The sequence below is a fragment of the Rhinolophus sinicus genome, linkage group LG02 (assembly GCF_036562045.2).
Source record: "Rhinolophus sinicus isolate RSC01 linkage group LG02, ASM3656204v1, whole genome shotgun sequence".
Classification (NCBI taxonomy): Eukaryota; Metazoa; Chordata; class Mammalia; order Chiroptera; family Rhinolophidae; genus Rhinolophus; species Rhinolophus sinicus.
The window spans coordinates 99,344,628-99,371,007 of NC_133752.1; the positions used below are offsets into that span (position 1 = coordinate 99,344,628).

At 35.0% G+C, this 26,380-nt stretch overlaps 1 protein-coding gene across 4 annotated transcripts in view; it reads left to right on the forward strand.

Moving 5' to 3' along the window:
• Positions 1–26,380, forward strand: part of UPF2 (UPF2 regulator of nonsense mediated mRNA decay) — a 96,946-nt gene that overhangs the window by 41,557 nt on the left and 29,009 nt on the right. For all 4 annotated transcript variants that reach the window (XM_074324984.1, XM_019710276.2, XM_074324983.1 and 1 more), the window contains exons 9-12: positions 11,810–11,918; positions 19,801–19,914; positions 21,944–22,060; positions 25,102–25,287. In XM_074324984.1, coding sequence (XP_074181085.1) covers positions 11,810–11,918; positions 19,801–19,914; positions 21,944–22,060; positions 25,102–25,287 — 526 coding nt within the window. The remainder of the gene's footprint in view (positions 1–11,809; positions 11,919–19,800; positions 19,915–21,943; positions 22,061–25,101; positions 25,288–26,380) is intronic.

Consider the following 26,380-nt stretch of genomic DNA (forward strand, 5'->3'; position numbering starts at 1 on the left):
AGGCCACGTTTATTTTTTTATCCCAGCACTTCGAGCAACGCCTGACAATGTAACGTGACGCCCTTTCTTATCTAGCCCCTTTCAACTTATTCAGTATTAATTCTAGCTAGCCACTCTTCCTCTTGCAAAACCCTAGTTTGTAATGATTGCTCGACTACCCTTTGCTCTCTACTTCCAGGCCTTTGTTTTCTGCTGTATCTGGGATATCCTTTCTTTTTCTGAAAATCTCTGGCTCACCCCTTCAGTCTTAGTATCAGAGCTGTCTTCTCTGAACAACCATCCTTGTTTCCCTTATGTAAATATAGGTACTCTTTTGGAGCACTTTCAACATGTATTCATATGAAGAATGACGCACATTATATCACATCATAAAAAATGTTGGTTTGTGGCCTGTATCCCCACTAAACTGTAAAAATTATACACTCTAAAAGAGAGGACTAGATCTTTTCATGTTGTGCATCTCCAACACTGAGTGTAGTGTTTGGTACACACTTAAGTGCTGGAAAACATTTGATGAGTTAATGATGGTCATATGCAAATTTAACATTTTATTTTGAAAAATAAGTAATATATTCACAGGGCTCAAAACCTGAAAGTATAAAAGATTCTGTGCTGGAAAGTATCCTTCCTGTACTCGTCTTCCCTGTCTGCCCAGTTCCCACTCCTCCCAGTGGGAAACCACCGTCTTGAGTCTTGTGTATCCTTCCAAAGTTTCTTTTGCATCTGGTATAAGAAAATGCCATTGTAAATTGTTATATAATGTTTTCTTAAACAAGGGCAACTTACTGTACCTATTCTTAACTTCACTGTTTTTACTTAACATTATATCTTGGAGAGCTTTTCACATCAGTACATAAAGATGTCCCTTGTTCTATTAATGAGTGTACTATATTTAACCATTTTGGATAGTCCAGTCTTTGCCATTACAAACAACACTATATTTGTATTTCCCCCTTTCTCTTCTTGATATTTTAACTAGTGGTTTATCCATTTTAGTTTTTTTTAAACCAAAAAAAAATCTCTGGACTTATTATTTATGTACTTATTCTGCTGTTTTACTATTTTCTTACTCGTTTTTGGCTTTTATCTTTGTTAAATTTCTCCTTTTTTGGTTTCTTTCATTCATTTTGTTCCTTTTTTGGCATTTAATAATTGTCCTCTGAGCATGGTTTTCGCTGTATCTTTTTGTTTTGACATGTGGTGATTTCTATTTTTATGTTTTCAAGAAATTCTCCAATATAAGTTTCTATTTTCTTTGTTACCTAAGGAGATATTTGAGAGAGATTTGAAATTTCTGGGTAGTGGGGCATTTGTTTTCTGACATGGTTAATAATTTATATTTTTATTGCACTGTAATTAGAGAATAATACTGTCTACTCTTTTTACTTTTTGGAATTTTTTTTTGAAATTTACTTTGTGGTCTATTATATAGTCAATTTTTATGAACGTTTCATGAGTATATTTTAACAAGGTTACATTCTTTGTTTTTATGGTGCAGAGTTAAATGTATTATCAGATAGGTTTACATTATTAGCTATTTTATTAAGGTCTTCCGTTTTCTTGACCTCTTTTGCCTGCTTGATTAGGAGTCATTGGTTGAGATGTTAATTGAAGACTGCTACTGTTGATGTGTGTTGTTTTTCCTGGTAACTACTACGATTTCAGCTTTCTGACTATTACTATTGTACTATTTGGTTGGAAGATAAGACATATCTCATTGGGAATTGCACCTTTTATCATTATAAAGTGTTCTTCTTTGTCTTATTTAATGCTTTTTTGGTCTTAATACTACCTTACCTGGTATTACGATTATGATTTCTGCTGTCTTTTTATTTGTATATATGTATTTTTGGTATACTTTTGCCCTTTTATATTTAGTCTTTTAGAATCATTTTATTTTACTTGAGTCTCTTTGTATATCATTGAATTGAATTTTACTTTGAGACCCATTATGAAAATATTTTTCTTATAAGTAAGTTAGGCTTTTACATTTTTGCTAAGGCAGATGAGGTTAGTGTGAGTTCTGTTATATTATTTGTCTTTTTGGTTTTACTTTTTTAAGTCTTTTATTATATGTTCTGTTTGTATTGTCTCATTTAGTATACATGTGTGGGTATACGTGTTTTCTGACTTTAGGAAGGTTTGTATATTTGTTTTAGTATTTACTTTTATGATTATAGGTTTCCTTAATGATCATTTGTTTAGACAATCTCATTGTTTCCTACCATAAGTAATGATAAAATAGCCCATGTCCCCTTCTTCCTCTCTTCTCACCCCCCTCTTCACCCATCTGATATTAGTCAGTAATGTTATCTTAATGTTTTCCATTTCTGCTCTTAAATGTGCTTATATTTGTATTATTTGATTTGTCAGCCTTGAATGATATTGAACTTCTAGCATTACACACAGGCAAGCAGCAGAGTTGACTTCCCATCTTCTTTTCCATTCACCCTCCCTTTGTTTTATTTTTATGTTGATAACATAGCCTAATAGGGAATGTAACATTGACATTCTGATTTGTCACTCTAACCCCTCAGTTGTTTTTATCTTAGTTATACAGTTTAAAATATTCCATGTTCCCTGCTAGTCCTGTTTGGTTTCCCTGGTTACCTGTTGGTTTGCTGAAGTTCATCGTCTAATAATTTTCTCAAGAACAATTCTTGGGAAAAAATATCCCTTGAGTTCTTGTATGTTCAGAATAATGTGTCTGGACTTTTTACTTGAAGGACAGCTTAGCTGGTTATTGGATCCATGGCTCATACCTTTTCCCCTTAAATGTCTGGTGGGTATTACCCCAGGGTCATCTGGCATTTGGTATTACTGTGGAGAAAGCTGAGGCCAGCCTGCTTTTTATTCTTTTTCCTCTCTGTAATTGATTTGTTTATTTATGTGGCTGCCCAAATAATTCTTTGTCTAATAAATCCAGTAACTTGGCTAGGATAGCTAGCCTTGGTGTTGATCATTGCCGTGATTGTCCATGCCCTTTCAGTGTTCCTGTGAAATACTTCGGGGAAGTTTTCCTGATTTTCTTTAAATATCTTTAAATATTTGTCCCGTTGTCTTGTTTTGGTTTTCCTTTTTAGGTACTCCAGTTATGCATATGTTGACTGACTGACTTTTCTATCATACTCTCTCGAATCACTTTCTCAGTGTCTTCTTTTTCCATCCTCTGCCTCTTGTTCAGCATTCTGCAGTCTGTTCTCCCTGGGTCTCCCTTCCTCATTTCTTCTTTCAGGATTCATTTAGTATTTTTATAATCGTGGCAAAATATTTGGCCAGAATTTTCATATATTTCATTTTTCTGGTGAACTTTGGTAAGTTTTAAGGGAATTTTTTCCTTTCCTTTTTTGCTTCTTTTTATTTTAAAAATAATTGTGGTTAATAATAATAAATAAATATAGTACATTTTGAAAATCTGCCCCATTAGTTCTCTGTTGACTTTTTACATGTGGCTTCTGCTATCACTTACCTCACTTAATGCACCGAATCTGGACTGATTTGGCAGCTTCAGTCTAACCTTCTGCAACATTTGTATTTAAAAACTACATATCTCTTAATTCCTCTGAAAATGAAGTTTACAATGTTATCTTACATAGCTGCCACAACTTCCAGGGTTGCCATAGCCTGGGAAGACAGTGTGTGAAGCCAGCTCATTCCTAGGGACCTTGGACAAGAGGTGACACCTCATTTTTACTCTTAGCCCACTGGCCAGGATAAGAACATTTGAAAATGGGAAGAAGCACGTGGAGCACTGAGTTAGCACTACTGCCTTAGCGTCAGAAATACTCACAGAGAGTTGTTTATTTCTTTAGTAAGTTACCTCACTGAAAACAATAAATACTCGTTATGGTTTGACTGGCAGAGGACAGTCTGTTTGAGGCTAGAATTTATAAGTAACATTGACTGTTACTCTTTACTGGCATTTCTGTGTTTTGTATACATTTCAAATCAGCTGAATTATATAAAAACTAATATGTATAAAAGCAGATATCTAATTTGCATACTTTTCTATTGTAAAAAGTGCTCTCTAGTCTTTTCTAGAGATATCAGTGTTTAGATAATCCAAGGCCTGTGTTTACACATCTGTAAAATGGCACATTTGGGAGAGTCTTAGACTAGGTTGATGTTTCCTAGTTGGTTGTACATTTTCATTGATCAGAAAAGCCTTTAATTTTGGAAGTCTTTTATCCTTAACCCTGATGTATCTTTCTACCATACCTACAAGATTTGGTTTTCCCTGAGGATTATAGCTCGCTCCTTAGGGAGACTGGAGTAGAAAGATAGTAGTCACGTGCCGCAGCCCTCTCCTTTTATTTCTCATTTCCTTTCTGCACGTCCCCATATACTCACAAACCTTTCTCCACCCTTTGAATCCAAGAGAAGGCTATCAGTCTCAAGGGGAGAGGTAAGAAGGGAAAAAGAGATTGGGTCTAGAGTGAACAGCAGGCTAGAATATTCTCCTAGGTAGCCAGTTAGGTAGTGTTAGGGGTAGCGGGTTACTCTGTGAGCCCTCTGGATTCAGGGGCAGGCAGCTGCCTTTGGTTCCTGCTTTCTCCTAGCTTCATTGTTGCTCAGGCCCGCCTAGACCCTGTAGGAGTTGTTAGTAAGGTGCCCCTCCCTCTGTGTGTGGCTTTTCTCTCACCCACCCAACCTCCCCAAAGGACACGAATCTTATCGTGTTTCCCCGAAAATAAGACCTAGCTGGACAATCAGCTCTAGTGTATCTTTTGGGGCAAAAATTAATATAAGACCTGGTCTTATTTTACTGTAATATAAGACCAGGTATAATATCATATAATGTAATATAATATATAATATAATATAATATAATATAATATAATATAATATAATATAATATAATATAATATAATGTAATATAATGTAATATAATGTAACTAATATATAAAATATAAGCTATAATGTAAAATATAATATATAATATAATACCGGGTCTTATATTAATTTTTGCTCCAAAAGACTCATTAGAGCTGATTGTCCGGCTAGGTCTTATTTTCGGGGAAACACGGTATTGAGTGTCTTTATTCTGTGGGCAGGATTTCCTTCTCCATCTGTCCAGCTCATTCAGCTTGAGCTGACCAAAAAATGTGCTAACAAAGCCAGAATGAATTATTTGATAGTTACTTGAATGTCTATGAGGAACCAAAGGTTTTATACTTGTATGTAAATACTCTGTGATAGAGAATTAAGGTATCTTACCTAGTCTGTATAGTTTGGCTTAGGAAGCACTAAACTAGATACCTCTTAAGGTTCTTTACAATTCTTTCTTTTTTAAAAAAACCCCAGCTTTATTGAGTTATAATTCATGTACCATACCGTTCACTCATTTGAAGTATATAATTCAGTGTTCTAAATATGTGCAACCGTCACTACAATCAAATTTTAAAACATTTTTATCCCCCGAAAGAAAGCTTATATCCATTAGCAGTCAATCCCGTTTCCTCTCTGCCTACCCTCCCACTCCCTAAGAAACCACTAATCTACTTTCAGTCTCTTTGGATTTGCCTATTCTGGATATTTTGTGTAAATGAAATCATACAATAATATGGCCTTTTGTGCCTGACTTCTTTCACTTAGTATAATGTTTTCAAGATTCATTCATGTTGTAGCCTGTATTCAAATTCTTTTTTAAGGCTGAATAATATTCCATTGTGTAAATATACCACATTTTACCCACTTATCAGTTGATGGACATTTGGGTTGCTTCTGTTTTTTCAGCTATTATGAATAATGCTGCTATGACTTTGTGTACACGTTTTCGTATAGGTATGTTTTCAGTTCTCTTGGGTGTATATCTAGGAGTGGAATTGCTATGTCTTATGGTAACTCTGTTTAACATTTTTGTAATTGCCAAACTGTTTTTCACAGTGGCTGTACCATTTTACATTCCCAACACTTCTGATTGAGGGTTCTGATTTCTCCACATCTTTGCCAACACCTTTATTGTCTCATTTTGCTTGTAGCCATTCTAGTGGGTATGAAGTGGTATCTCATTGTGGTTTTAATTTGCAATTCCCTTATGGCTGATGATTTTGAGCATCTTTTCATGTGCTTATTGTTTCTATATCTTCTGTGGAGAAACGTCTGTTTAAATCCTTTGCCTCCTTTTTAATTGTGTTCGTTTATTAAATTGTAAGAGTTCTTTATATATTCTTTGTGCATGTACCTTAGATACAGTTTGCAGATATTTTCTCTGATTTTATGAAGTTATCTTTTTACTTTCTTGGTATCATTTGCAGTACAAGTTGTAAAATTTGATTTAGTCCATCTTTACAATTATTAAAGATCTGATCTAAAGCAGTGTTTTAACATTCAGTTGTCTTCTTCCTTTACTAAATAAATAGTGGTTAAAATAATCTCAACAGGCTGGAATTACATTTCTCAGCTTATTAATTTGAGGGACTCCACAGAAATGAAATGTAGAATTTCCCTTAATTGGATATTTACATATCATTTCCTAGTTAATTTGTAGTATAACAATACACACATAATTGAAATTTCACATAAAGTGTTTACATCTTAAATATACATATATATCTAGATTAGAACACTCCTAATACCTTAATAGGCTCCCTCAGCTACGCTAACTTCTGAGTGTAGTCAGTCAGGCCAAGGAACGTACGGGAGAATCTCTTCCTTCCTTGTTTTAAATACAGACAAATCTGGTGTTGGTTTAGTGACTTTGAAGCCTACGTACGTAGCCACATTTTAGCAGATGGATATTCACAGTCTCTTAAGATTAATATCAACACGATCCTCTTTAGAGGTGAAGGGCTTCACTTAATTCTTGAACAGCTTGTCCCGATCCAGCTTGTAGACGAGTTTGCTGGAGTTTTTGTGAGTCTTTCTGATTGGACTTCCTCCGGCTTGCTAAATCCGGAACTGTGAAAAGTGAGGTTGTTGGAAATATGTTAGTGGTTGTACCACTTGGTGGCACTGTTGTACTGGGAACATCAACATTGTGAAAAAAGTCCTCAGCATTTGGATGTTGATTTCAGAGTAAATGACCCCAGTCTTTTTGTTTATTATATTTCGTTTTTTTTGAATCATCATCTGGTTTAGTGTTTCCTATGAAGAAAATCCTTTGTATTCTTTAATTGAGTGGTAAGAGTGTTCTCTTGCATTCATTTTTTCCTAGGCATTTTTGAACACACATAAAATTAATAACTTTCAAGTTAAATTCTTTAGATTTTAAAGAGAGAAGAAAACTGGACATTTCTTTTAGAAAGCGGATTGATTATGAGATAAAAACCTTGAAGAATTCCTTTTTCCAGAGGGGAGTCAGGGTGGTAGAGGAAGGTAAAGGGGGTCAAATATATGGTGATGGAAGGAGAACTGACTCTGGGTGGTGAGCACACAATGCAATATATAGATGATGTATTTATTATAGCAATGTACACTTGAAACCTATATAATTTTACTAACCAGTGTCACCCCAATAAAGTCAATAAAAATTATTTTTAAGAAAGAATTCCTCCCCGCCACCCTCAACCCCACCCTATAACAAATATGTGTTCCTTTCTACATTCTTGCTATTATCATTAGTGTCTGGATGTTTACCAAATTGATGATCATTAACTGCTAGAGGGATATTTAAATGTGTGGTTCAGGAGACCTTGAAAATATAAGCAAGGTTTTATTGTGTAAGGAAAAAACATTTTTTTAAATGGTTCACTCATAAACTATTGGTAAAATAATTCTCACTCTTAGAAGATTGTAAAGTTTAGTTGTCAAAGGAAGGATATAAGTTTATTTTCTAGTTGACTTTCAGAAAAGTCAAATAAAATTATATATCTAGCTTAAATTTTAACAAATTTCTTCTTTGTGTTGCTTAAAATATTTTATGTTTTAATAACTTTAATGGGCTCAGTATAGCATTTAGCACTTCATTCCATTTCAGGCTTGCATTTCTAGGAAGGTAGAAAAAACAAATGCACACTTACACAGGGCTACATTGGAAAAACATTATTTATTACATCATTTACAACATAAGGGATTTTATTTTGTGAAGTAATGAATGAAGAGTCACAGAACTTGAAGATTTAAATGGGGCAGGATAACATTTAGCATAAACTATATTTGACTGTAAAAGTATAATGGAAAAGAGGAATTCTAGGAACTTGTTAGCTGGAGAAAGATTTGTTGAGTTTAATGGGTAGAGGATTATGAGAAAATGGAATATCTAACTTCCCTGTGGCCAGTTCCAAAAGAAACAAAAACCAGAATTTCTAACGACCTGAAAAGGCTTTAAAAAATTCAGATCTTCCAAGGAATCCTTAAACTATTTTTTAAATTCCTGTTGAAGTTGAAAACACCTGTGTTGTTAGTTCACTGATGGGAGCCTGAATGGATAGCACACACTGTTTTACTTTAAAATAAATAGGTGTATATGTTATACCTTTCTTTTGGGGCTGATAAAAAACCTTGAAGTAGATTGGGTTAATTGGAAAAAGAAAGAAATGGAGCATAGTATAAGTGTCCTGCTGAGGAAAAGAAGAAAAAGGAAATGATATAATTTGGTTAAAATTTTTTAAGGCTAAATTACAATCTCAAATTTTATTGAAAAAGGTAAGGTAACCAAGATTAAAGTTAAAGAACTCAAGAGTTGGTTCTTTAAAAAAATCCAAATTAAGAAGCATTTAGAAAAAAAGAAAAGAACATTAAAAAGTGAAAAATAATTTGGAAAAAAATACACATTTCAAAAATTAACTCAAGACAAAATAGACCAGTAATCATGGAAGAAAATTTAAAAAAAAAAAATCAGTTAATTTTGTCTTAAGTAGACTAAGACTAGATAACTTTATTGAATTCTTGCAGTCTTTTATAGAACAAGTAATTTTGCTGCTGTATTGTTCATTCCACAGCATAGAAAAGGAAATTTGCCATTTCATAGTATGAAGAAATAGGCAAAATTCTAACAAAAACCAAAAAAGTGAAAAGTATTGACCAGTCCTCCTTTTGAATGTCGATATAAAAATTCTAACCAAACCACTAACATGTCGTTTTATAGTACATTTAAAATAAAAATCCAGCATGATCAAAGAGGATTGACTTTAGGAATGAAAATACTTAAAATAGGAAACCTATTAATATATATAACATCAGTATCGAAAATAAACTATATGAGTATCCCATTAATTGCTTGTAAGATATTTGGTAAACTTTTTGTTTGATAAAATATAAAACTTAATCAAGTTTAATATTACTCTTATAAAAATAAAATGGTGCTTCCTTAATACGGTGAACAATAGACTAAAAGCTCACACAGTATACTTAACCAGAGACATTCATTTATCTAACAAATATCTATTGAGCACTTACTATGATCTAGGCACCGTTTTGAGTGTGGGTATACTGTCTCCCATGGAGCTTCCATTCTAATGGGGAAGGGTGCCAAATGAGAACAATAAACATAACAAGTAAGTAAATTATATGTTAGAAGGTGATAAGTTCTATTTTTAAAAAGTAGTGCCGGGTAAAAGGATTGGGAGTTGGGATGAGGTAGAGTTGCAGTTTCAATGGAGCTTTCAGAATGGGTCTCAATGAGGGCCAGTCCTTGGGACTAAGATTTGCCCTCCGGGAGGGAGGGAGCAGTGTGAATGGATATTTAAGGCAAGTGTATTCCAGCTACTTGAGAATAGCCAGTGTGGGGAGGGGGCTCTGAGGTGAGGGCTTGCCAGCCTTGTTGAGGATTAGTGAGGGGCAGGCTGGTGAGACTGAGCAGTGACCAGGAGACACTGGTGGGAGATGAGGCCAGACCAGTTTGTGAGGTCACAGAAGTACTGTTTGAGAGATTTAGAACCCGAGCCTCCTACCTCCTAGTGCACTGCTCTTCCTTATCCTGTGATCTTATCTTTTGTCTTACTTTTTCTGACCTATAGTTGTGGCAGTTGAAAGTAGTGAACCTAGGCATGGGTTTAAAGCCCGATATTTGTATTTGACAATTGATTATGAACTGAAAAAAAAATGTTTGTTGCTAAAGTGGGTATGAAAAACCTAATATTCTAACTGAAATATACATATAACATATTAAAATATATTCTAACTAAAGTTTAAAAATTTAGAAAGTAAATTTGATATTAGTAAAAATCCTTCTATTATGCAAGAAAATTGAATGTTTGTTTGCCCCAGGCTTTTTTTTAACACTAGCAGATACTCAGAAAATTATTACATTTTTATGAGAGTATCTTATAGGAATGTCTCATTTTTGTAATATCATCTAGGAGTAATGTGACCCACATGTGTGCATTTTCTGTGTGACAGGAGCTTAACCTTCAGTTGATAAAACTTTTAAAATTATTTAAACATTTAAAATAAAGTTTACCAGTAAATATTTTGATTCAGATCTTTACATAATGGACTGCCATTTTCACTGTTTCTTTAAAGGAAGGATATGATGCATTTAAAAATTGATCGAGGTACTATTACCAAGCCACCATGTTCTTGACTTCTCTCAACATCTGCCCCCTTATTTCTGAAATGGTGATTATAAGATCTATCTCATAGGATCAACATGTTATGTAATGTCAGATGCCTTGGACAGGGCCTGGCACATTAGTAAGAACGAAATAATTTTTTAAAAGAAATTATAATGGTCAAAGAGAAATGTAAAGCTTTTGAGGCTCTTTGGCATGGCTTGGAGCACTTTCCTCCCTTTGACTCCACCTTTCAAATTTCATCTCATCCTTCCTGCACTGTGTCCCTTCCAACTGAGGCTTAATCTGTCTGTACTGGGAGTTTTCAAGCTCTAATTCTAAGCCTTTCATGGTATGCAGACTTTTCTCTAATGATCAAACCATTTTTGTGTATTATTCTAGAGTGATGTATTCAGGGATAATTAAGACACGTAGGATTATTTGTTAGTGTTGTAAATGGCTTCAGGCTGTTGTAATTTTGGAGCTCTTGTGTTGAACAAGTAGTGTTGAGCTTCCTTCCTCACTGTAAGCTCCCATTACTTGTCAGTGCAGCTGCTTTTATTAGTTCCTCTCTGCTTCTCATCTTCAGCGTCTGATCTGCTGGCTGTTGAATCATTGGATAATCAAGTTGTATAAAATAATGTCTGTGGCAGGAATGAAAAGTAAATTTTAGCGTGTGTTGATTCTGATTGGTGCTGGCTGCCTGGAATGCTGTGTTGAGCATGATTCTAGAGCTGCATCCAAGTTTGAAGAGAAAGTGCTCTGATAATTGAAAGGGGATGGCGGCATCAGTAACCAGACTTGCCATTCATTTTCTGAAGTAAGAATAGGCACTGTACTAGAATCTGAGTGGGTTCTGTAGTAAGTGAAATATGGAAGTTAGTATATGGGTCTGTGATGGGATTTTGACCCTTAAATGACTTTTTGGTTATTGGTTACCCTTTTACTTTAGACATTGAGGTTTCCAAAAACTTACCCAGGGATAAGTGACGGAGATGGTTTAAAAGGATTCTGTTTTGTACTATTTAAGTTACCTTTTGGTTTATTTACTCATTAATTGTGTGATTAAAATTTTGTGTCAAACCTTAGTGTTTTCTTTGCTTGATATTTCATATTTTATCAAAATTGAATACTTAGTAAATTTGCAGATGTGTGGTAATGCACTGAATGGAAAATACCAGATTATTAGTAAGCTTTCACAAGGGAAATTGAATTTCCACATACTGCACTATGATGGCAATAATTAGGCATATCTGCATGATTCTTAGTTTTTATAATTGTTTAATGTGTGAATGTGTCTGAGAGAGTTTAAATTTTAAAATGAATTATTTCTGGTATGTCTTCCCTTTTACACATATCACATATAACTTTTGCAGGTTGGATTTGCTACCATTTTATGCAAGATTGGTTGCTACATTGCATCCCTGCATGTCTGATGTAGCAGAGGACCTTTGTTCCATGCTGAGGGGGGATTTCAGATTCCATGTATGTATTTACGTATTTATTTTGTTATATCTATATACACTTATAAGTTGAGTGAGGATTTTTATTTTATTGGTAAGCATATTTTTGAAATTTCGTAATGGTCTAACAGTTCAGAATGAAGGACTTCTAAATTTTTAAAATGTAAATTTACTCAACAAAGCTTGAAATTGTTAAGTGATATCCCAGTTTGGAGATAAGCTATTGCTACCATGTTTCCCCATTATAGGTACTGCACTTTTTGCTTTTGTAAAGTAAAAACCATCTCTAAGGTCAAGAGAGCCAGCAAGCCTCATTGGTGTTCCCAGAAGAAACATAGGATTGGCCGTGACAAATCAGGGCACAGAGCCTATTTAGGTGGAGGGGGTCCAAATGTGTGAGGGCACACGAGGCTTGTAAATGCTCTCATCTCTGCGAATTCTGTCATAGCTCATATTTTTATGGGTTCTTGCCTTAAGAATCTTTACCTTGGATAGTAGTGAATTCTTTAAAGAGCATCCTGGTAAGTACCAGGGACCTGCTACCAGACAGCTTACCTCCCTTTCCGGTCCCAGGAGTCTTATCAGACTGCCCGTTAGTGGTTCTCCCAAACCCATGTTACCCAGTCATCTTGTGGAGATGATAAAATTTCAAATACAGACTTGAAAGGAGTAAAATTATACCATACCCTGAGGTGACTGAAAGCAAACATTGGTAGACTTTGAAAAGACATGAATTTCAAGTGTTGATGTTGTTAGCCAATGGAACAATTGTGTTCACAAAATTTAGCTTTACAGCAAGTTGTTTGGAATGCACATAAATGTTTGCTGTGTTCAACAGGCGCTTTATTGCACTTGCTATACACAAACCAGTATTGCTGAACTCTCAGAAAACAATTCCTGAGGTCAGGAATCCATGATACAGTTGGGGAGATAGGCATAAATACTCACAAAAGCAAAGGGAAGTAAAAACTTAAACCCTAAATATATTGGATAGTATAACGAATTGCATGCTTAGTTGCCGAATGACTTGTTCACCAGTGAGTGCCTTTTCAGAGGAAGGAGAAAGTCTCTGCAATGGGTGGGATGAGCTGCAAAGGCTTCTTGCTACAGGTAGGGATTTGTTACTAGGAGATTTGTGGTTAAGATTTTTTTGGGGTCAGCTTTTGCTGAAGTATGTTTTCTATTTTCATTGATAGTATTCAAACAAGAACAGGTTTCTGTGTTTAAAGAAGTTTGGAAACTGAGTCAAGAAGGTTAAACGGTTTTGATTTTGTTTTATTATAAGAATTCTCAAAGCTTTGATAGGGTAATGTGCAGTGTGAACCTTCTGAAGGGGGTTGAATATGTAGTCACTCAAAGAACACAGTTGAGAAATATTGCTAGTTCAAGGACAGACACATCAGAAGCCATGATATTCTTGTTGATATATTACATCCCATCATATGAACAAGAAACTGCCTTATTAGTGGGCAGTATGACTGTATTACGTGAGTTATATGCATACACCTTCAACCAAATCCAAAATTAAAACACATGTTGCTGGACCAAACAATCAGTGCTTTTGGTGAAAAAGTTAAAATCAAGAAAATTTCCATTCGTGTATACTTCCCCTCCCACCTTTGAAAATTGAGTTGGGAGTCGAGGGAATTCTAGGAGTATACTTCGGAAACCACTGCTCTTGGGAGAGAAGAAAGGACTTAATTGGTCACCTCTAATTCCTCCAGCATCTGTCCTTTCCCACCCCCAAATCTGCATACTTTGCCAGTGACTTTTTATTAGGCCAGAAATATGCTTAAGACTCACATCCTTAAAGGAAAATACAATAATAGCAACAAGAAAACTTCCCTCACTTGACCTCCTACCCCCATTCTCTTTCATTCCCTTCTTGTTTGAGTTCTTAGAGTATGCTTGTCTCTTCTGACGATACATTTACCCTTTGTTTTACCATCGTAGCACCGTGGCGGAGACCACCAGCGTCTTCCCTGTGGCCTCCTGTTCGTTGATGTGTCTGCAGATTCTATGCTGCTGGACTCTTCTGCTTTTTACAACCTATCATTCTGGCTCCACTACATGCTAAGCACTGTAACTTTGGCCAAGTTACTTAAGTGCTCCTAAACCTCAGTTTCCTTGCCAAAAATGGGGACAGTACTTGTAGCTTTTAAAATAGGATTGTTCTTACGGATTAAACGAGGTAATGCATATAGAGTTGATCACACAGTGCCCAGATGTAGATATTATAGTAATAATCCTTCTCTGCCACCACTCTCTCCTAGTTCTTACTTATGACTACCATTCTCAATATCTTTTGCTCTTTTTTCCAGCTGAGTTTATATGTTGGTATTCCCCAGACTTTCTTCCTTCACCCTCCTTTTTGATGAAACACATTTTACCTGGGGTTCACTTAACATCTATTTCCAACCTCTAGTAGATACCTCTTGCCAGAACTTCTCTCCTGACGTGTAGTAAGTTCTCATGTACTTATAGCTAAATTTGTTCATTAAACAAACTCATTATTTTCTTCTTAAAAATGTCTTTATCCTTCTCTTCCTCATATCAACTTCTCTATTCTCCCTGTAAATTTGCAATATATTTTATCTGATTACTAAGAGAAATACCTCTACTTTTGCCCCTCTGACATTCAGGAGCCACTGGTCACCAAGTTCTGTTGATCCTGTCATCTAAAACAGCTCCTGAAATCAGCATGTTCGCTTCACATCCAGTGCCACTGCCTTTCACTCTGTAGTCTGAATTATGAGAATAGCTTTTAACCAGGGGTCCCCATCCCTGCCTTCTAGTGCCAACATATTGTCACAATCTGATCTTATTTGTCCCCTGCTGATGAGTCTGCCGTAAGAAATCAAGCTGGTTAGCAAAGCTATGTGAAATCTCATATAGCAGTTAAAACAATGTATTTTCTAATCTGACTGACAGATTAGTAAGGCTAATAGAAATAGGAAGTCATTCACATACTGTGGTTGAAATTTGGAGAAGGAATTTGGCAATATGTTTCAAGATCCTTAGAAGCATTCATACATTGGACAACTCTGAAAATCTGTCCTAGCAATCCTATATGCCCCCAGAAAACTTTATATCATGAATTGTAATAGGAAAAAGGTAGAAAATCATCTAAAAGCTCAACAATGGATTAAGAAAATGGTCATGTAACTATAGTGCTTAAAGTGATATAGAGCCATTGAAAATGATATTTACCAAAAAGTTTTCATGTCATAGCGAAGGTGCTTTTTTTATTTGAAGAAACCAAGTTATAAAATCTTACTTATATATAAAGTAATAAACTTACAGTGATGTTAAAATGCTTGGAATGTAAAGAAATGAATTTTATATCAGTATGTTAGCAATGGCTATCTCTGAATAGTGGGGGCTACGAGAAATATGTATATAATTTTTAATTTTCTTTGTTCTCTAAGTTTTCAGCAGAGCCTACTTCTTTAATATGGGAGGGGACAACTTTTATATAAATACAAGCATATCACCCTCACTGATTGACATTTTTAAAATTAGTTCTATTTTAGATTTTTTATCAAGCTCCTCTTAGTAAAATAAGTTGACCATGTATCTCAACATAGACATACTTATTTATAAATTATGTTCATTTGCAATTGTACCAAATATGTACATTATAAAAACATACAAAGGTAAATTGAAAAGTATGACATAAAAAAACAAAAACATAAATAGAAGTTCTAGGACTTTTTTTCCATATCCCAGTAGATCAAGAGTCTTGTCCCCACACTACTGTGGAGATCACTGGGCCATAGAATAAAATAAATAAGTTTCTTTGGAGGCAGATTTACTTATTTATAGACATAGTGCCTACTTAGTGTTCAGCATATGGTAGATTTTCTGAAAAATGAGTTGAATGATTAAACAAATAAAGTTTATGTAAAACAAAATGAACATTATGGAGGACAGAAAGTATAATATCTATTTCAGTGCAGTTATAGGGGGTGGAGGGTTCTTCCTATAGCGGAATAATAATTGATAGAACTTGGAAATCCTTACTTTTTATATATTGACATAGCTGAAGAGTTTTTTTCAATGCATATGAATTTATTCAGTTAACCTCAGTTTCAGCTGTCATTGATAAATGACTTGTAGTCACCATATTTGCTAAAGATGATTGATCATATTACTAAAATCTGGTGAGACATTATTGAACTAAAAATAAATAGAAAATTTTACGTTGTTCATGCATCTGTATTTACTTTTGCAGAAGTCTCTTGACATACCTTTTGATCATAAGGAGTCAACTAATGAGACTGGAAAATATTGAATGAAGAGTCAGAATAAGTTAGTCTTTTTTATAAGTCACAGCCTTTTGAAAAGCCTTCAGTTTTTTCATCTTAAAATGAGGGAGTGAGATAATTGATTTCTAATACTTCATTTAAAAATTTTATAATTTTGTCAGTTAGATTGTACTTCCTTAACCTCAATCGTGTTTAAGAATAATTGTGGATAATACACTGTGTTGCGTGTTTGTAATGCTCCGCACTATAGAAAATTGTATGATATTCCACAGCATTTAAGAGCTTGTGCATCCAGACTCACCCAAGGAGATTTAAAAAAACATGTGTATGCCTTTCTCAGCCCTACTCCCCCTTCTGAAGATTCAGCATCAGTATATCATTTTTGAAATGCTTCCTTACACTTGTTTTGTTTCTACATCGCTTTAACTCTAAAGTAAACATGTGCTCTGTGGGTCATTTAGAAAATAAAATATATAAAGTAGAACAAAGGAGTGAAAACCCCGTAATTTCTTCACTTTAAAACAAACCCTGTTAATATTTTAGTATATTTTCTCTAGTTTTCATAGATGAATTTATATTGTATGTACAGTTTTCCATTCTTCATTTCTCATTCAGAAGCTTTTTACAGTGCCATTTGAAACGCTTCTTAAATATCATTTTAAAAGTTGTATAATCTTTTGTCCTATACATTAATTGCTTAGTGTTAAGTGAAGTGTAGTTATCATCATCACCACCACCATCATCATTATTATCCTTATTTTTGTCTTTATTTTACCAAGTAAGCCAACAAGTTCAGGGAGTTTATGTGAATTGTCCAAGATCATATACCTCCCCAAAATGACACAACATGGCCTTAAACTGTTCTGACCGTAGATCTTTTGTTCTTTCATATCACTGCAATACATATGTAAACATTAATCATTTACATTTATTTGTTTAGTCAGCAAATATTTATTCAGTGTCCATGTATTAGTGATGCAAATGTACAAAGATGGATAAAATTAATAACAGCTAATGTTTACTGGACTCTTCCTGGTCCCCGTAGGCACTATTGTATGTTCTTTACTTGTGTTGATTCGCTTCAGACTCACAACAGCCCTATGAGGCAGGGTGCTTTTATGTGTTCCATTTTAAAGATGAGGAAATTGAGGCACAGAGTTAAGTCACAGCCAGTAACTGGGAGAGCTGGGATTTAAACCCAGAAAATCTGGTCCAGAGTCCACACTGTTAATCTATCCTAGGAGTTCACAAAATGAGATAAATTAATAAGAGGAGCTTTCCGTTTGCAGTGCTTATCAAACATATTTGTGAAAGGGTCTTCATAAAGGCTCTGCTCTTCTCTAAATTACAAGTCTAAAACAGTCAAGTTTATTCAATATAATTTTGTTTGTATTACAAACTAGAATCTAATTAGTTCTGTTTTTTCTGTTTGTCTCTAATCCCAAAACTATTTTGTATGTTTAAATGATATGATTAAATACAGTTCTGTAAGTTGAGTTTTTGTGATTTTATTTTATTTTATTTTTTTAGATTTTATTGGGGAAGGGGAACAGGACTTTATTGGGGAACAGTGTGTACTTCCAGGCCTTTTTTCCAAGTCAAGTTGTTGTCAGTCTTAGTTGTGGAGGGCGCAGCTCAGCTCCAGGTCCAGTTGCCGTTGCTAGTTGCAGGGGGCGCAGCCCACCATCCCTTGCGGGAGTCGAAACCAGTAACCTTGTGGTTGAGAGGACGTGCTTCAACCAACTGAGCCATCCTGGAGCTCAGCGGGCAGCTCAGTTCAATCTTAGTTGCAGGGAGCAGAGCCCACCATCCCTTGCGGGACTCGAGGAGTTGAACCAGCAACCTTGTGGTTGAGAGCCCACTGACCCATGTGGGAATCGAACCAGCAGCCTTTGGAGTTAGGAGCACGGAGCTCTAACCGCCTGAGCCACCGGGCCGGCCCTGTGATTTTAATTTTAATTGATGCAGTTTGATTGAAGCTTTAGATTAAATACAGTTATAGTGAGCTTCTCATTTTTTTCTGATTTTAAAAAATGAGTAAACATAGTTTTATTTAAAAATTAGCTCTAAAGAGTCTAAATGCCTATCTCTGAATGCTGTAGCGAGTAGATCCTTAACAACGAAGATGATAAAGTCCATTTAAGTGTTAGGTGTCTGAGTGTGTAGGAGGTTAGTATTTATGTAAATGGTTATCATTAGTTGTCTAGCTTTGGTGAGGTTAGGCCTTATCTTGAATCCCAGCACATGCTCGTGTAGTAGAATTCTCAAGTAGCAGAGTAGATCTTGGTCAGGTCATTTGACAGCTGGGGTTCTTTTGTTGTTATTCTGGTCTTAATTATTAAACCAGAATTGCAACAGCTGTTGTACCTTTCTCAGAATGTTGTTATGTAGAACAAATAATATAGGATAATATTCTGAAAAAGCAAAAACCAAACCACTTGTAGGCTCCACCATATTGTCATTGCTGTTCAGATCAAAGTGTGAGGACTGTAGCTTTGGTTTTCTGATGAAAATGTATTTCCGAGGTTTAATCCCATTACATTTTATCTTGAGGTGTATGTTCACATTGTAGTGTTGTAATAGGATTTTGTCATATTTAAAACTTCTTTAAATGTGTGCCTAATTAGGGGGTTATATTTGCAAAGGATTTGAACTTTAATATATGACTGTGATTGGTAATAAAAAAGAATAGTGATTATATTGGAAATTTCATTGTAGTGAATTTATAATAAAAAGGCAGTAAATACCGTGTTTCCTCGAAAATAAGACCTAGCCAGACAATCAGCTCTCGTGCGTCTTTTGGAGCAAAAATTAATATAAGACCCAATATTATATTTTATATTATATTATATTATGTTATATTATATTATATTATATTATATTATATTATACTATACTATATTATATTATACTATATTATACTATACTATACTATACTATACTATACTAATACTATACTAATACTAATACTATACTAATACTAATACTAATACTAATACTAATACTAATACTAATACTAATACTAATACTATACTATACCTGGTCTTATATGATGGTAAAATAAGACCAGGTCTTATATTAATTTTTGCTCCAAAAGACGCATTAGACCTGATTGTCCGGCTAGGTCTTATTTTCGGGGAAACACAGTAATTAGTAACTATAACACACTAACAGAGCCTTAATAATATTTTTGCTTAAGTAAGCTCTTGGCATTGATTATTTTTGAAGTAGCGTTTCCTAAATTGTGTTCCTTATAATCTTAATTTAATGGGATGTTGACTAGTAGTTGTTAATGTTTAAAAAGGGGGACTTACGTTGTTGCCAAATAAATTTAAGAAGCATTGAATTAAATTAAACAGATTTCTTAATTTGAAAGCCTCTTTATTTGAAATAATAATAAAATGCATTATTTCCCCAAATTATTTGACCCTGGAACTGTTTTGCAAAGCCCATCCTGGCACTGGTGTTCCACGGAGCTTATTTTGCCTTAATTTAAAATAATTTGACTGTAGCAAGAAATTATACCCAAATTTATTTAAAATATTTGGAGTGAATTCTGTCTTATTACAATAACAGTTCTTACCACAGAGATTTTAAAATGTTAATTATCTAAGCAATGTCTCTCTTAATTTGTAGGTACGAAAAAAGGACCAGATCAATATTGAAACAAAGAACAAAACTGTTCGTTTTATTGGAGAGCTGACTAAGTTTAAGATGTTCACAAAAAATGATACATTACATTGTTTAAAGGTTAGTGCTGAATTATTTTTTAATAGAAAAATTTTAAGTTTTAGTTACAAATGCTGGAGAAAATGAGATAATTAAGAAATATTTGATTAATCCAAAGAAAGGCAGAAAGGGAGTAAAAAGGAACATTAAGCAGATGAACAAACTGGAAAACAAGTAATAGGATGGCAGACATAAATACAGCTGTAACAATAATTATATGAAATGTATTTCTTATAATTAAACAAGACAAAATACATCACATAAAAGTCTTAAGAATATAAGACTTAATTAAAATCAACAACATCACTTTATGCTGAGTACAAGAGAGATACCCGTAAATATACAGACCAGAAAGGCTAAAGTAAAAAAATGGGGCAGATACACCATGGGAGCACTAATCAAAAGACACCTGGTTTCATTATTATTAGACAAAGTAGACTTTAAGGCATGAAGCGTGTTAGAAGGATATGTCATAATAATGAAGAGGTCATTTTAACAGGAAGTGTTACCTTCCTGAATCAGTATGCACCCAGTAAGCTAGCTGCAAAATATATAAAGCAAAAATCGACAGGAAAAGGAAAAATAAATAATCCACAATCATAGTGAGAGACTTGAAAACACTTTTCAATAACTGAAAGAAGAGGCAGACAAAATCAGTAAGTACTGTATAGAATTGAACAACACAATTAACAACCTTGATCTAATTGACACTATACCCAACAGCATCAAAATTTAGTCTCTTCAAATGCACATGGACCATTTACCAAAATCAACTATAAAGAAAGTCTCATCAAATTAGAGAAGACTGAAATTACTCAGATTATGTTTTCTGTCCATAATGGAATTAAACTAGAAATCAGTTAGTAACTAATTCTATGTGGTAAAGCTGATGCAACATAAATGGAATAATTATACATCTGGAATCGATCATTCATTACTAACAATAATGAATTATTTATCAAATTGATATCCTTGGGATATTACCAGGCGTATCACAAAATGAGTCTCATGAATTCAAGTACATTTGGAAAACCTTGAGTTAAACATTAAACAAGAGCCTTTACTGCATGATTTATTAAGAGTATTTAAAATAATATCCAAGGGGTCAGGTTTCGTAAATCTACTTGGAGCATCTCAGGAGACTACAAAGTACATTTGGGGAAACTCTGGACAGCATTTTAAGAGAGATTGTGAAAGCTTTCTTGGTGTTGTAATCAAAAGGAATTATGCCATGAACACTTTAAACATATTCGTATATTTCTTTGTACGGAATGTTAAAAGTGTATAGGAAGGACATATATTTCTTTGACACAGATTCCATTTCTATAAATTGGTTTTAAGGAAATAATCATAAATGTGTACACAGATTTGTCTATAGGGATATTTGTCACCACTGTTTACAATAGCAAGAAACTGTAAGCAATGTGAATGTCTAATAAATGAGAATCAATTAAGAGTTAACATAGTTCATGTTATACAGTACTGTGTGCTTTTCAAGTCATGCCATAGAAGGATAAATAAGGACATGGAAAAATGCTCACGTTAGCCACAAAAACTAAGTTATTAAATGATTTGATATGTCTGAATCTGTTTTAGTTTAGAAAATATGCATAGAAAAGATTGACAGAATAAATACTAAAATGTTATGGTAATGTGTTGTGTTTGTAAATTTTATACAGTAAGCCTTTTGTAATCAGAATTTTAAAAGTAAATGTTATATAAACCAAAAGAAAAAAGCCATTTAGAAAATGTTAGGTATGTGACATATGTTTATATACATAGCATTAAAGAAATTCAGAGGGCTTTGATGTTAGTTTCCATATATCTATCTAAAAGGAAAGACATTAAATATATTGATGTTTTAGGTAAAAATTTTATAGCTGAACACAAAAGATGCTCAGCAGTGAAGATTGTTAAACTAAAATAGACTAGCTTTTGTTTTTTATAGTGATGTTTTTAAGTTGTTATGCATATAAGATGTATAATTCTTTCTCTGATAAGATTGCAGTGTTGTCTTTGTCGTTTTTCATCATTATTATCATTATTACAGATGCTTCTATCAGACTTTTCCCATCACCATATTGAAATGGCATGTACCCTCCTGGAAACATGTGGAAGATTTCTTTTCAGATCTCCAGAATCTCACTTGAGGACCAGTGTACTTTTGGTAAGTGCTTGAGAATCCTAGCAAGAGCTTGAGCTTCTTTATGTACTTCAAGAGTTAAAAATATTGACTAGCACCTTTTATCTTGCTCTGCCATATAAATGTAAACATTTCTACCTCAGCTGTAATAGAACATCCCTTACATATCAGTTGCCATTCCTGGAGAGCCAGTGGAATTTTTCTCACTTGGCTCCAGTGAGTTAACAATATTGTGAAGGGGGATTAAGTTTAACCGAAAATAACTTGCACAGATGATGCAAATAAGCAGGTACTCTTAATACTACGTTGTGTTGGTGCCGTCTTTATGGGTGTTCTTGGCACATTTCAAAGAAGCCATTGTTAATGTGCCATAAGCACGCAAGTCATAAGTTTAAAATATAAAATTAAACTTGAAAATAAAAAACATAAAATGTAAGCCGAAAAAATTAACTTGGGAGAGAAGTTACTTCTTAAGTCAATTTAGAGACTGAAATGGCCATGAAGTTTATTAAGCAGTGAAGTTCTCATGCTTATTGATGATATGCATACATTTGCTTGCAGCCTTGGCTGGGCAGGCGGTGTGGTGGGGTGGGGGTGGTGTTCAGGAGAGCTCTGCTTTAGGAACCCCTGGGCGTAGGCGCAGTACGTCGATGGCGCTGTTACAGACGTCTGAACTGGGGCATCTTTCTAGGTGTTATTTTCTTATAATCTAGTTGTGAGCCTGAATGCTCAGCCGATTATATTTAAAATGAAGAAACATGAAAATTTATTTCTAATTAAACAAAAATATTAGTGTGAAGGCCATCAGATGGAATTGATTTCCAAATTCTCTCTGGGCTTCTATCACATGAATCCTACAATAGTCATTCCAAGTACAAACGTTTGTTGTAACAAGGAGAAAACTCTTCCTCCTCTTTGGCTCAGGATGGTACGGTTAAGTGACGAGATACTGTATATAAAAATGTAATAGAGATGCCAGGAAAGCTTAGCTTTTAATGTCTGTATGTTACTTATAACATTGAATCCTCTATATTTATTTTATGCTGGGGAAAAAAATGTACTCATTGCGGTAGTATGGGGGAACATCGCATTGCTGGAACCAGAGTCCTTTCCTGCCTGACTGGCTTTCTTGACTAGGTGGATCTTTCCCCTCTTATAGGAACAGCAGCTAGCCTTTATAGTTGATTCTCTTGCTTTCTGGACAGAAGCTTTGTTTATTTATGTGTAACATTTCTGTGGTTCCTCCAGTACGTCAGGCAGTTGGGGCTGGTTAGGAAGGCGCTACAAAGAACGGAACGTGGTTGCCACCCTCACAGCAGCCCACACCTAGTGCTAACTCTAATACAGTGTTGTACGTACATTAATAGAGGGATGCAGAGAATATGACAGGCTCGTGGAGGGGTGCTGAAGCCAGACTGAAGGAGTCAGGGAAGGTGTTCCCTAACAGCTTCATAGCATTCACTGAGTGCCAACTCTTACATCAGACCCTTGGGATATAAAGAAAGGGTAATTCCTGCTCGCATGGAGTTTACAGTCTAATAAGTCAGAGGAGTAAATAGGCAATTGGAATACATGGTGGTAAATGCAGTATAATGATGTGGGTAAGCGTAGGGCATTATGGGTATAGTTAGAAGAGGCACTAAATCTAGTCTTGGTATGTCAGGAAAGGTTTCCTGGGAAAAGTGTTTATTTTAGAGTCTGATCTGAGTCTTAAAGGCGAGAAGAGAGATGCATCAAGTCAAGCAGTTGCAGATAAGACTAGAAAGGTGGGCATAAACTAGATTATACAGAGCCCAGCAGTTTCCCTCTACACGCTTACATCCCAGAGTTTTGACCCTGTCTGCAGTGTCTGGTATTACCTCGCCCTCTGTACCTCTTAAATCTCACCTCACGCCATTCTCTGTTGGCCACTCGCTGGCCTTTTAGTTCCTATAGTGTATCACTCTTTCTCCTCTGACCCTCTGTTCTGGCTGTTGCTTCTGCCACAAATGCTCTCCCCATGACTCTTCTCAACCTTTTGTCATCTTTCAGATAATAGCTTAAATGTCGCTTTCTCAGGGAGGCGGTCCCTAGCCCACCCCACCTAAAGTAGGCTCCCTTTGACTCTCTTTCTTAGTGCCTTGTTTTCCTTCCTACCACTGATCACAGTTATTACTGAAAAGATTTTGCCGACTTGTTTATCTTCCTACACTAGAATGTGGGGATTCATGCAGGTAGGAACCACGTGGTCTTGGTCACTGGCGAGTCCTAGCACCTAGCGTAGTGCCTGGCAGCACATAGTAAGTGCCAGGAAAAATGCTTGTTGACTGAGTAAATTTAATAACCTTAATGCTTTGTTAGTATGATGCTGTTTTAAGAATTAGGAGTACTATTTGAAGATCTTCAACTAGTTGGTAGTTCTCCACTGGCATCTAGTGAATTAGAGGTCAGGGTTGTGCAAAGCATCCTGCAATGTATGGACAGCCCCCTCCTCCCACCCGACTAGCCAATCCAAAATGTCAAATTGAGAAATCCTGAAGTAGATGATGATTGACTAGATCTCTGTTTTTAATCACCCCTCTGAGTTAATGCTGAAGGCTGTGGACAAGTTAAAAGACCTTGGGGGCTTTTAGTATTCTTACCTGTAGCGATATGTTGGATTTCTGTGGTGCAACATTAGATGGCACAAGCCCTGAGAATAAGTTTATTCTCAGCTCTGTATGGTAGCCAGAGCCAGAGCCACCTCTGTATTTAATTCTTGGTCCTTAATTTTAGCCACTCATATGCATGAGCCTGTTTTACTTAGAATTCAGGTAGTTGGGCAGAATTATAAGTCACATTTGTAGCAAAGTTCTCTGATTATCGGACACTGCCTAAGTCCAAGTAGTTGTGAATTGATTTGTTCTAAAAAATTGATGAATAGTATAGCAATTAGTGTGCCTGTACAGGCTTAGAAATACCTAGTGACTGTTTTTTTCCTTTTCTAGCCCTTTATCCTAAAATCTTATCACTGAGCATAGAAGTTTTTTGGAGTAAATGAACCTTAGAATGAAAGAATTTTGACTAATGCAGACTTTTAATTTTAGGAACAAATGATGAGAAAGAAACAAGCAATGCATCTCGATGCAAGATATGTCACAATGGTAGAGAATGCATATTACTACTGCAACCCACCTCCAGCTGAAAAAACAGTGAAAAAGAAACGTCCTCCTCTCCAGGAATATGTCCGGAAACTTTTGTACAAGGATCTCTCCAAGGTTACCACTGAGAAGGTAAATCTCAGTGCATTCATAGAATAATAGTCAACTTGAGATTTGTGGTAGTGCTAAGCTTATATAATATTCAACTGGATTTTTTTCCATCCTAATAACGATAGTATTATGAGCAGTGCACTTTACTTCTAGCCTATGCACTAAATTGTTTTAGATAAGGAATATATACTCAGTTTCTCTAGATCAGTTTGTTTATAAATTGCTTCAGTGCCCCACAAAGTATAGATAAGAAATGTAAGTAACTTGCATTATTCACATTTTGTAAATGGAGAATTGAAGCAGAGAGATTAATTAAAGTCCCATCAGGGAAGTTTAGGGGAGGTGGGATTAGATCTCAGGTTCCATTATGATTGACTGTACAAGTCATCCTAAGAAGGAATTCATATGATGATACACAATATATGAGACAGGTTTTGTTTTCCTTTTATGATAATAACTTCTTACTCAAGTTAAAATGGTAATTCTAACTTGAATTTTGATGCCCTGTATATACAGAGGGTGCCAAAATACAAAAGAAAGGAAAACTGTATTAAAATTATATAATAATATATACCGATAACAAAAAATGAACACAAGTCAAATTTGACGTCTGCAATTACAAGAGGTGCTCAAAGTGGTTACAATCAGTGTCCAGACACTTCTGATTATGATGAACTACTGCTTGAGCAACACTGACCTAAGTGTCCACTGTATACATTTTTTGGGCACCCCTGGTATATTTGAAACTATGACTTTGTCTCTGGTGTTCTGTAATGAATTTGCCTTTAAATATTTTGCTTCAGAACAAGGGATCTTAACCTTGAATGGGCTTTAGGAGGCCCATGACCCTCTGAAATTTTATATTTTGAATCTCTGGGTCTTTTTCTGGAGAAAGGGTCAGTAGCTTTCCTTAGATTTTTCAGCAGGGGTCAATTTCCAGAAAAGGTTAAGAACCCTTGATCTGTTAATAATTATAGTTATCTTGATAGAAACTGCACTTTTAAGTAAGATATAGTGAATAAAAACATGTTTTGGTTAACTCTAGTTGTAATAGTTCAGTGTAGAACTTCTTTCCTTTTAGGAAGAAAGAATAAAGCAAATTTACTTCTGGACA